We start from the raw sequence: 12,534 nt of genomic DNA, 5'->3' as shown, positions 1-12,534 counted from the left end.
AACTCAGGACCTTTGGAAGAGCAATCAGTGCTCTTAACCACTGAGCCATCTCTCCAGCCCCTAAACCTCAAGTTCTTAACTATCAAGTTCTGCTTTACAACTGAGAGTGGAGAGAGTGGCCACACAACCTATTAAGTTGTGAAAGTGCAAAGAATCATGCCTGACTTGGAATTTTAGGATAAAACTACAAAATGAACTCCTTACAAGGAGCTACTGACACCCCCTCCTTTTGAAGTAGTAATGAGCTCTACCTGTTCTGAGGCATAGTAAGACTGCAGTTGATAACAGAGGAGAGAAGCTAATGACCTGACCGGTGACAGGAATTACCTCAGCAGGTCCCTGTTTTAGAGGTAGGTAAAATAATATGCTTCCTAGAAAAATTCGCTAAGCTTATCTCCCTGTCCTTTGGAACCCACAGAAACAGATGTGTACCCTATTTCAGACTTCGTTATCCACAGTAAGTAGATTTCACCGTCTACTTGAGATTTCCTAGATGGTAATTTTTGCCCTACAAGGAGCCAATAACTCTCACAGGGATTATTTGAGAAGACGCTGGCACTGGAAGCACCACTGCCAATCAGCCACAAGCTTAATGAGCTGCCTCTCTGTGAGGCAGTAGTTTGCAAGCAGTGGGGAGCAAAAATAATCCATAGGTAGCCTTCGCCTTCCTGGAATATATAACTTAATTGGGCATTCCAGCCTAGGCATAGAATTACATCATTCAAAGGAAAAGTTTCAAAGAATTAAGGAGTCACAGAAAGCTGGAGTGAGGTCTTGCTGAGGAGTTTAAGGTACCCAAGGTATTCCGAAGGCCTTGGGTGTGGATGTGTGAGGCATCACTGGAGGATACTGACTGGGTGAGTATCTGAGCTTAAAGTAGTAAGGAAACACAGAAATGAAGATGGATTTTTTACATTGGAAGCAGGAAGATTAATTTAAGGTCACTCTTGGCTACACAGCAAATTTGGAGCTAGCCTGGGTTACTTTGTCTGGGGAAAGGGGGACTAAGGGTTGGGGAGATGGTCTGGTAAGTAAAGCTCTTGCTGCATAACTATGAGAACCTAAGTTCGAATCTCTAGAACCGAAATGAAGCTGAACGAAATTAACCTTCTCCTACAGCAAGATGAGAGGGAGAAACAAGAACCCAGGAGGCTCATGGGCCAGCTAGCCTGGTGTATGCAGCAGCCAAGAAACCTGTGGAAACAGTGGAAAGGAGGATCGACACTTGAGATTGTTCTCTAGCTCTGTATGTGTGCTATGCCTTCTGTGTACCTGTGCATGTATGTACGCCTGCGTGTGCGCACAAACATACACACATATGTGCTCGCGCACGCACAACACACCAATAGTGGCAAAAGGGCTGAGGCTTCAATGCCAACCAGGCCTATGTAGCAATGTCTAGGCCAATGACACTGCTTCAAAGTAAATTTTTTTAAAATAAAAAAATACTCTATTGCCTTCCCTGTGGGTTTAAATATTTTAAATATTTTGTTATATAACTTGCTATCTTACGTAAGTGTCCTCACCATTAAATTTGTGACTTCCTCCAACTCTATTGACAAAAAGTCCTTCATACTCTTGGAAAGAATTCCCAGCACTTATAAAGTTGTCCTCGATTGATTGCCCACCCTTCCCTGATGCTCACATATGCAGAAGTGTTAAAATTAGTTAAAACTAGTGCTCAGACTCGGAGGAATCTGCTGCCAAATGCTCTCTAACAAGCAGAAATTTCACATAACTCAGGCCTCTGGGGGCTCTGGCTCAGCTGGAGTCAAGCCAGAAATGCCTGTGACTGCAGGTGCACTCGGGCACATTGGGACCTGCAGGAGCAGCAGGCTAGCTTTACTGCAGCCGATTAGAAGGCTAGGGGGCTGAGCTTTCACCGACATTTGCAGCTTAGAAAAACCATACCCCACTCTTCGAAGAGATCGGTTGTAACGATCTTTCTCTTCAGATGAGAAGATACATTTCTTGTTTTGAATTTTGTTTTCACTCCAGTTCAGAATGCTTAACCCGTTCAAACAACTCACTGGAAGTTTCTGTCTGCACATGAATGCACTCCGACAGAGCAGTGCGTGGCTACAGTGCGGGCTCTTGACTGTGTGTTTCCTGAGTTATCCTTTGAACTTCCCCTTTTACAGGAATTGATGCACACTCCCTCTGTTTTTTCCCTGTCTCTGCCCAAATGAAAGCATGGGAATTTTACTCTGCTGCTGGAGGGAAGACGACATTTTGGTCCTAATGATTTGCTGAGAACTTGCCTTCTCGGCCTTGTGGGTTTTGGACTTTAAAAAAAAAAAAAAAAAAAGACAGAATTGTTCTGTGTTGTCCAGGCTAGCCTGGTAATTCTCCTGTCTTAGCATCCCAAGTAATCTAAGGACCGAGATTTGGGGTTTGACATACAATTTCTGACAAGAGCCTTATTTTTTGTTTGTTTTGTTTTTAAGTGGGAGAAGGACGGTAGGCAACACTAAACCATGAAGCTGGAGAACAAAATTTGTCTTTTTTGTTTGTTTGTTTTTTTCTTTGTAGATGTTAGGTTAGAATCTTTAAGTTAGTCTTTCCCATTTGTTCCTCTATCTCAGTTCCTCTACCCCCAGGGAGCTGGAAGAAACAGTAGAGTATAGTGTCATGGGCAAGAAGATACAAATAGTATAACAAACATTCTATTTTGTTATGCTGAGTGTCCTCACACAATGTTTGCTCTAAATTCCTAAGCCTGTCTCCCCAAGGCTGCTCACCTGTGGTACATATCTTAGCTGAAGGTCAGGTCTAGTGTCTAGCAGAAGTCTCTGATTTGAGGGTAGGGATCCTGGGGGAGACTCTCCAGCTGCAGGGCAAGTCAAAGTAGCATCTCTCTAGCTGAGAAGAGTATTATCTGTTTGTCCAGTGTCAGTTCTTGGACTGTCTGGTTATCTTAAGTGATGTCACTGAGTTCTAGTTATCAGGTGCGGCCTTGGGTACAGTGGGGATCCTGACTAAACTATTTTTTTACGAATTTTTTACGTATCTAAAAGGCTTTTTTTTTCCTTTTCCTTTTTTTTTTTTTGCTATGGTTGTTACATATAGTCTTGTTATTGGTTCTACAATTAGCAAAATCACTGACTCTTTAGCTAACAAGTCTTTTATACAGTTTCTAGGATGTTCATCTACATATGTTCTGAAAAGAGATGGAATCCAGACTAAGGCCCGGAAAACTTACAAAATCAAGATGAAACCCTCCAGGATTTGGTTCTATGAAGCTTTTCACACACACTACCTGATTCCACTAACCCTATGTCTTGTTCACACTGGCATTCTGACAACTTCCTAAGTAACTATCACAGATGGTTAATTTTTTGTGTCCACTTGACTGGGCTAAAAGACGCCTCGATGATAGACAGATGTAAAACCTTTTTGGGTGTGTTTGTTTCCGGAAGAAATGATTTCCATGGTGACCGGAGTAAAAATCATCCTCACCAGTGGGAACCAGCATCATCCAGTCAGGTGAGGTCTGCCAGGGAAAGGTAAGACGATGCAGTATATTCACTCTGTGAGAACTGGGACATCTCTCTCCTGCCACCCTTCAGTGCTCCTGGTTTTCCATGGACTGGGCCAGCTTTCCACTCCCATCACCCCCACCCTCTCCTCCTCCCCTCCTCCAGTTTCCTGATATCTTCAGATTTCTACCTAGTCCTCAGGTCTTTGGCTTTGGATCCAGAGCATACCAGGCAACTTTCCTGGGGCTGCAGATGGCAGATTGTGGAATTTAGCCTCATAATCTTGTGGCTAATCTTGCACAATCTTCGTTTACTATATATCCATTGGTCTGTGGGGAACTCTAAAACACCAGCATGCTGCAGATGTCTTTGACCCTGAGCACTGTGGCTTCCCAGTGCTTAACAAGACAAGGTCCCCTCTAATTACAGGCAAGCAGACAGGTGATTTTTAAAAGCAGTAACAAAGCCTTGGATCCATCCATGCCTTTGATCCCATTTCACTTATGCTGTGTCCTCTGCTTGTGCTGCTCCCAAGACTAACCAAATGCTCTTTTTTTATCCTGTTCTAGGGACGTCTGCACAGTCTTTTTAACCGCAGAGAATCACACCTAGCTAGTTGTCTCTGTTTTTCTTTTCCATTAGACCACAAGCTCTCTCAGCTGTGGTGCATTTTATTCAGCGTGTCTCTAGGGCCTTAAAAGGAGCCCCAGCACACCTCAGATCGCTCAAGAGCTTTTTGCAACGAACCAGTCAATGTAAAAATGAACGCGCCACCCGGCCCTGCAGGATCGCAAAGTGCCTCTCCAAGCTGACTTGGCTCTCAGTGCCCGGGCAGCTCTCGTAGAAGAGGTCAGGAGTTTGAGGAGGTCACGGGGAGCCAAAACGAAGGACTGCGAGGAGCCTTGCTGCACGAGGTGCTGCCCACCTACCAAGAGCTCTCCTTGAACCAGGACAACCTCGCCTCCCGGAAGCGGCCTCGCCGGCCTTCCCCCGCCCCTCCGGAAAGTGGGCGTGGCCCTCATGAATAATGAATCGCCGGGGGGAGGGGAGGGGTCCGCCCCCCTCGGGCGGGAAGGGGGAAGCGCCGAGGCTGCCTGACTGGAATCGGGGTAGCTGCGGCGACGGCGGCTGCGGGAGCAGGGCAGGCCATGGCGGTGTGGACACGGGCCACCAAAGCAGGGCTGGTGGAGCTACTTCTAAGGGAGCGCTGGGTGCGGGTGGTGGCCGAACTCAGTGGCGAGAGCCTGAGCTTGACGGGCGACGCCGCGGCGGGCGAGCCTGAGCCGCCGGCGGCCGCCTTCAACGGTCTCCTGAACGGCGGCGGCGGCGGCGACTCGCTGCCCGGGAGCCCGAACCGCGGCCTGGGGCCGCCCAGCCCTCCCGCGCCGCCCTGCGGTCCCGCTGGAGAAGCGAGCGCCTCGCCGCCCGTGCGCCGAGTGCGAGTGGTGAAGCAGGAGGCGGGCGGCCTGGGTATCAGCATCAAGGGCGGCCGCGAGAACCGGATGCCGATCCTCATCTCCAAGATCTTCCCAGGGCTGGCGGCCGACCAGAGCCGGGCGCTGCGGCTGGGCGACGCCATCCTGTCGGTGAACGGCACCGACCTGCGCCAGGCCACCCACGACCAGGCCGTGCAGGCGCTGAAGCGCGCGGGCAAGGAGGTGCTGCTGGAGGGTGAGCGGGGCCGAGCGGGAGGCAGCGGGTGGCGGCCTGGGCTCGCCAGCGCGCACTTTGTTTCTGCCCACCCTGACGCCTGTGCGGGGCGAGCCGGTTCCCTCCGCCTTAGTCACCAGATCTCCTCTTCTGGGGTTCCAGAGTGTGGAAAAACTGAGGCGTCCAGTCCGGAGAAAGTTGGGCAGCCACCGAAGTGTTACTTTGCCGCCCCTCAGCGAGACTCAGCTGAGATTTAGGGGGAGCAGCAGCCGCGTGCGAAGCTTACCCCTCTTGCACGATAAGCTGACACTAAGCACTAACTACCGGGAGAGCGATAGGCTCGAGTTCTGTAGTCTCTTTTTTCTCTGCTGGGAAGCATTGGTTGGGCGCTTTCTTTAGTCACCTCAGGCTCCCCAGGCCGGCCGATCTATTAAATCCATCCACACCGATGCCAGCAGTTTGCTTGGGCAAACCACCAAAGCGCTGGTTAATTTATGGGAATTTAACCCATCATTGGCTCTCAACAATAACCAGAGGAGATCACAGCACTTCATGGAAGGCAGAGAGCTGATACAGCAAGTTTGTGTGGTTAATGAGCCTTGTTTAACAGTGGAGGCTCACGTGTTTGAGCATTTTACTGCCAACTAGAGTTTCGCCCCTTTTGCAAGAGCCTGGTGCCAACTTCCTCCCTCTTGCAGGCGTGCTGCCGCAGGACCAGTAGGCATTTTATAAGAATCCTGAAACGGTACCATCACACGATACGTGTGAATAGCCTTCTTTACCTTAAATGTAGATGTGGTCCCTGTGCTTCGTTCCATATGAATCGATGTAGCTGAGACAGAATTAAATCTCGTCTCCGAAGACGCATGCATGTTGAAGGTGATGGAGTATTGTGAATGAGAAGCCAGTTGCTTGCTTTAGAAATAATTGCAAGACCAGCTTCGTTTCCGCTGTTGAGCCAGTCATTCCAGGAGCATTTATTGCTGCTAGCTGTATAATAGAGACTGTGAAAGGTGCTGTCCCTGTTGTATCTCTGCGCGGGGAAATGATAGGAAATGCAAAACAACTTCTAGGGAGGAATAACATCAAGTACTTGACTCTGTAGTACAAACTACAAGATGCTGAGGGATTACAAATTTAAGACGGATTTGATGGTAGCCCTTGGGGGGGGGTGTGTTTCACACAGCTTGTATTCAAGAGGCAGAGGCAGGCAGATCTCTGAGTTTAAGAAGAGCCTGGTCTGCATAATGAGTTCCAGGACAGCCAGGGCTACACACTGGGACTCTGTCAAAAAAAAAAATATATATATGTATATATCTCGAAAAAAGAAAAAAGTATTTGATGGAGATGGGCTTAGTCCAGGAGGACTTTCCGGGAAGTGGTGGATGTAAGTGTGCAGAGATGAGTCAGGAGGGATTCCTGGCAGGAGAACTGAAAGGGAGGGTTGAAGCTGGAGAGAAAACCATCAGACTAAGGGCAGAGTTATAACTTAGTAAAATAATTTTCATCTTTTTGTTTGTTTCTTGGCTAGAATTAAAGGCATGTTCCACCATGTCCAGCTTGTGTGTGTGTGTGTGTCTGAGCATGTGCACATTCAGGCCAGGCTGGCCTCAAAGTGGTCTTCTTGCCGACTCAGCCTCATGAGTGCTGGAATTAACATGCATGTACCTCCATATCCAGTTCAGTTTTCTCTTAAATTTTTAAAAATTATTTTATGCATATGAGTATTTTCCTGTGTGTATAGCTGTGCCCCGCCTGCATGCTTGGTGCCCTTGGAGGCTACAAGAGAGTGTCAGGTCCATTGGGACTGGAGTTACAGGTGATTGTGAGCCTGGAGGTGGGTAACAGGATCAAACCTAGGGCCTCTGTAAGAGCAGCCAATGTACCTGCTGAGCTACCTCTCCAGCCCCACTCTTCACTTTTTTGTAAACCTGTGATACTTGGAAACCGTCAATTTATAAAGAAATAACATGGCACCCAGCAGAGTAGGTGAACACCTTTAATCCCAGCACTGGGAGGCAGAGGTAGGGGGATCTCTGGGTTTCATTCCAGCCAGGTTTACAGAGTTCAGAATAGCCAGGGCAGAGAAACTCAAAAAACAAATAAGGGTTTAAAGAGATGGCTTAGTGGGTTAAGACCCTGCACTTCTTTTTCAGAAGACCCCAGTTAAGTTCCTAGCATACAAATCAGGTGGCCCACAAACACCTGAAACTCCAGTTCTAGGACATCTGACACTTTGTAGCCGCCAACCACCTAGACACATAATTAAAGATGGTTAATTTTTTTCTTTTTTTAAGTGCTCTAATTGTAAAACTGCCCCAATTTTATAATGTCTTATTTATGAGTCTTGTTTATATCCCAGTTTTAGGTAGAGCCAGACAAGTGCCCAGAAACTAGTGTTAGTGAAAGGAGTAAAAACACAACAAAATTGACATAGGTTTGTAAAAATAATTGTTACTTTAAATAAGTACCTTGACACTGGTCTAGGTAAGTATTTGGATATTACTTCTTAGAGAGCCAGAATATTAAATTTCATCCAGTTTTGTGGTATGCAGTAGTGATGGGTAGACAGTTCAACCCTTCATGCCATATTAAGATGGAAAACAAGAGGTTCTTGTTTAGCAGTGGTTTGAACTTACTGTTCATAGCTATAAAATGGTAACCATCTAGTAAATGCTTCCCACTATTCATTAGTTCACTCATAGGCCTTGTGTGCTCTTAGAAACAGGTTTACAAATGGTAGCATAGTAACATTTACTGGGAGCCTTTTTACCTGGCCTATGCCTTTATTTTCCCATTTTGTGTAAGACAGTTTTTGTCTGTGTAAATGTGGGAAAGTCAGTCAGTATATAGTGAGTTTGTGGTGTTCCATTTTTAAGCCAAGTAAAAATAAAATTGCTCAAATACAAAATCCCCTAAAAGAGTCATTTAGTGAGCCAGACAGACTATTTAAAATTGAGAGCTATTGTCTCTAACAGACAAGCTATTTTTCCCCTCCTTAAGCCAGAGTTTCACGTGACCATGCTCTCCTCGTTTTGAGTCTGGTCTTGAACTCCTGATTGTCCTGCCTCTACTTCCAAAGAGCCACAGTTATTGGCCTGTGCTACCATGCTTGGCTCAGGTAGGCTACTTATAAGAGATAAGAGTTTTAGTATAGTGGGATGAACCTTTAGGCCCAGCACTTGGGAGACAGACAGTAGGATCTCAGAGTTTGAGACCTGATCTACACTATGAATTCCAGGACAGCCAGGGCTATATAAAGAAACCTTGTTTCAAAAAACCTGCTACAGGGGAGTCTAAGAAGGATTGCTTCAAAGCCAGCACTGGCATCCTGAGGAAACTCTGCTCTCAGGGTGCTGCTACAAGCCTATTATCCTAGCACTTGATGGGTGGGGCCAGAAGAAATGACAGCAGTTTGATGACAGACCAGAGAAGGGGAGGAGGATGTAATGGGAGGCCATTACTCCTTAAACAATTATAAGTGATATTGTCCCTCCGTTAGAGTCCCTGAAACCTTGCTTTGACATAGCATAATAATCTTTTGGTGGTGTGGGCAGGGAATTTCAGGCATGTTCTTGCCACCCACATGTCAGGAGCAGCCTTAGTGTCTGGTTGCCTGAGGTTAGAGAATGTCGTTAAAGGACTCTTTTTACCTTGGAAAGGTGAAGGCCTTGCTTTTTTTTTTTTTTTCCCCCACCCTTCCCATCCTCAAGGAGAAAAGCCTGTAGTGATTTTGTCTTTGCTTTTTTGGAGACAGGATCACTATGTAACCTGCCCTGGTTGGCCTCAGACTTCTGTGTAGACCAGTCTGGCCTTGGACTCAAAGATCTGCCTGCTTCTGCATGTGCTGCCATGCCCAGCTTCATATTTCATCCTTAATCTCTTAAGGAACAACCAAGCAGTTAAGCTGTTTCTGTGTTTATGTCTTAGCTTCTCTTTGATTTACCTGTGAGAAGCTATTTCTGAAGCCAGACACCACCACCCTCTTTCATTCTGGGTTTTAAGTCTGGGTCTCATGTAACCCAGCTTGACCTTGAATTTGATATGTAGCTAAGGATGACCTTAAACTCCTGCAAGACATTTCTTACAGACGCTCCTTCATGCTAAATGTACCCTAGAAATTATTGCCTTGATATGGGAAAGTAATTCTAATGCAACAATCGTGAGACTTCGAAGAACATTTTCTAGGAACCATAACCAAGCTATAATTTAGGTCTCCGTGGATAACTTCAACTGCTATTTTTCTACCATGCACCATTGTCTGGGTGAAGGTCACTAGACTTTCCCATCAGGGGTGTCTTTCTTCATGGAGATGAGGCATAGCTGGTGGCTAAGGGAACCTTCTGTCATTCAGAGCTGTTGTTAACCAGACCAGTGCTCTGGCTGGGCAGTGGTGGTGCACGCCTTTAATCCTAGCGCTTGGGAGGCAGAGGCAGGCGGATTTCTGAGTTTGAGGCCAGCCTGGTCTACCGAGTGAGTTCCAGGACAGCCAGGGCTACACAGAGAAACTCTGTCTCGAAAAAAACAAACAAACAAACAAAACACAAAACAAAACACCAGTCCAGTGCTCTTGGCTTGATCAGCATGTTCAGCTAGCCAGCTCAACAACAAACAGGGCTCCTATCTGTGAGGCTGTATTTGTTTTTTTTTGTTTTTTGAGACAGGTTTTGTCTGTGCAGCCCTAGCTGTCCTGAAACTGGCCTCTAACTCCTTACTAAAATCCTCTGCCTCCTTGCTGGGATTAAAGACCCACGCCACCACCATTGGGCCTTGAGTTAAACTTGTTTTCCATTTTGCTGTCTATATGGCCCTTTTAAAAGGTTTATGTATTGAGTGTGTCTATACATACATCATAGCACATGTGTGGCGGTCAGAAGGAGCCTTGTGGGAGACTGTTCTCTCCTTCCACCAAGTAGGCCAAGGGTTGGAGGACTGTCAGGGTTGGTGGCAAGCACTGTTACCCGCAGAGCTGTCTTACTGGCCTTTCCCAGGAATTTTTGTTTTTTTTTGAGACAGGATTTCTTTCTGTAACTCTGGCTGTCCTGGAACTCACTGTGTAGACCAAGCTGGCCTTGAATTCAGAAATCCACCTGCCTCTGCCTCCCAAGTGCTGGGATTAAAGGCGTGTGCCACCACTGCCTGGCTTAAGGTCCTGTCTTTTAAAAAATAAAAATAAATCGGGGAAAGAGAAGACTGTTAGCTTGAGAGTGACTGCTAAAATGTGTACTCTGTGGACGGAATAGTTGATTGTGACTTCCAGAGGGAAGAGGAATTTGATCCCAGGCTTGAAGGGCAGAGCGCTTCTCTGTGGATGGAAGTTTGATCAAAAGCCAAATGATCATGACATGTAGTAGGGAATAGAGTGGAGAGCTAACTGGTACAGACTCAAGGGAAGAAAGTGAAATCATTTAGGTTTATGCAAGACTTTGAAAGAGCCAGAGGAATTTGGATGTCTTCATTATGTCATTCAGCATTTAACAGGTACCCATAGCAAACAAGCGGTAGGTGCTGGGAATTCCAAGTTGGAAGTGATCCCTACTCTTTAAGCTAATAGGAACAACTATAGCCTGTTGTAGTAAGTACTTCTATAGAGGTGAGACTGCCCTGGAAACAGACGTTTAAAGGAGACAGTGGTGATGGTAAGAAAGTTGGTGTTGTGTACATTTGTACAAACACATATTCCTTCACAAAGCATGATCAAAGTGGTCATTTTGAGACAAGATTTTGTGTAGCCCAGTTGGCCTTCAATTTTTGATCTTTCTGTTTCAGTCTCCTGACTGGGATTATAGCCTGGATTTAACACATGAGAAGAAATAGGAAACGTATGCTAGGAGAGAACACAAAGAAGTAGGCAGAGGGCAGGTCGTCAAGGCTGTGTATACAGTGCTTATGGTAGACACACTGGTCATTAAACAGTAAAAGGAAAGAAAGAGATCAATTGAGTGTTATGAATACGTACACATGAGTTTCAGTCTCTCAGTCTTAAAACGATGACATTATACACTAAGTACACAAGGAAGTGTGTATACCACAGGAAGAAAGGGTGCTTCTCAAAGGAACAGGAGTTGGCTGTGGTCACCTGACTCATTTGCTGTCCTTTTCCTCTCCCTCTCCCTCTCCCTCCCCCCCTCTCTTTCTCTCTCGCTCTCCATTTTGTTTGTTTGTTTGTTTGTTTTGAGACGGGGTCTCTGTAGTCTACTAGAACTCCCTGTGTAGACCAAGCTGACAATGCAGAGATCCTTCTGCCTCTCAAGTGCTTGGATTAAAGGTATACACTACCAAACCCAGCTCCAATATTTCCCTTTTAATATGAGCTGTTTGCCACATGATAAGGGTCATTATATCTGTTAGGAAGTCTGTCTGGAAAATGAAATTGTCATGGAGAGCATTTGAAATACAGATGTGCATGCATTATCATCAATAATGAACTTCACCCTAATGTATATTGCCCTTTGAGTCACTTAGCTGCTGACGCTAGAATGACTTCACGTGTGTGTTCTTTCTCTTTGTCTCATTCTTTTTTGATTTCTGTATTTTGTTTATTATTTATTTAATGTGATGGGTATTGCCCGAAGGTAGTATGTCTGTACACCGTGTGTGTGTGTGTGTGTGTGTGTGTGTGTGTGTGTGTGTGTGCGCCTGGTGCCCACAAGGGGCCAGAAGAGGATGTTAGATTCCCCTGGGAACTGGAGTTGCAGATACTTGTGAGCCACCACATGGGTGCTGGGAACGGAGCTGGGTCCTCTGGAAGAACAGCCAGTGTTCTTAACCACTGAGCCTTGTTATATATGCTTTGTAACATACAGCATTAATGGATACTCACTCTTTGAGAGTATGTTCAAATTGTTCCTGATTAGAGATGTACTGTGAAACAGGCTTAGGCCTGGGAAGCTGCACATAATGCTTAAGATAAGGGAGGGCAACAGAGAGTTGAGAAGCTCAAGTCCTGAGGCTTTCCTAGTACCATAAAGATAGAGACTGGATGGAGTAGTATAAAACTGCAGCCTGGATTTTGGTCAGGGTGGTGGCACAGCCTGAAAATCTCAGGCTGGGAGACTCAGGAGGGAGGATCACAAGTTCAAGGCCAGCTAGAACTGCAAAGGGAATCTGGGGTCAGCTAAGGGGTCAGCCTTGACCTCTTAGCAAGACCCTGTTTGAAAAGAAAAAGCAAGCTAGGTAAGGTGGCCCACGCCTTTAACCCCAACACTTTGGAGGCAAAGGCAGGCAGATCTCTGAGTTCAGGGCCAGCCTGGTCCATAGAGTGAGTGAGTTCCAGGGCAGCCATGGCTACCCAAAGAAACCTTGCCTGCTTGGTTCGGGAGTGGGGGGAGGATGGGTAAGAGCATGACCAACAATCTAAAGAAGTTCAAAATGGGAGAGAAAGAACTGGAACGTAAGTCATGGA

At 46.3% G+C, this 12,534-nt stretch overlaps 1 protein-coding gene across 2 annotated transcripts in view; it reads left to right on the top strand.

Annotated features, from left to right (window-relative positions):
• Window positions 1–4,550: 4,550 nt before the first annotated feature.
• Window positions 4,551–12,534, top strand: part of Sntb2 (syntrophin beta 2) — an 80,929-nt gene continuing 72,945 nt past the window's right edge. Inside the window, exon 1 of one of the 2 annotated variants that reach the window (XM_028768675.1) lies at window positions 4,551–5,150. In XM_028768675.1, the coding sequence (XP_028624508.1) occupies window positions 4,628–5,150 (523 nt within the window). In that variant the 5' untranslated portion in view covers window positions 4,551–4,627. The remainder of the gene's footprint in view (window positions 5,151–12,534) is intronic. The other variant, XM_028768676.1, reaches the window with a different exon arrangement.

Source organism: Grammomys surdaster, unplaced genomic scaffold (assembly GCF_004785775.1).
Source record: "Grammomys surdaster isolate TR1022 unplaced genomic scaffold, NIH_TR_1.0 187, whole genome shotgun sequence".
In the NCBI taxonomy this organism is placed as follows: Eukaryota; Metazoa; Chordata; class Mammalia; order Rodentia; family Muridae; genus Grammomys; species Grammomys surdaster.
Note: the sequence above shows the minus strand (reverse complement) of the source record. Positions and strands in the feature narration are given on the sequence as shown.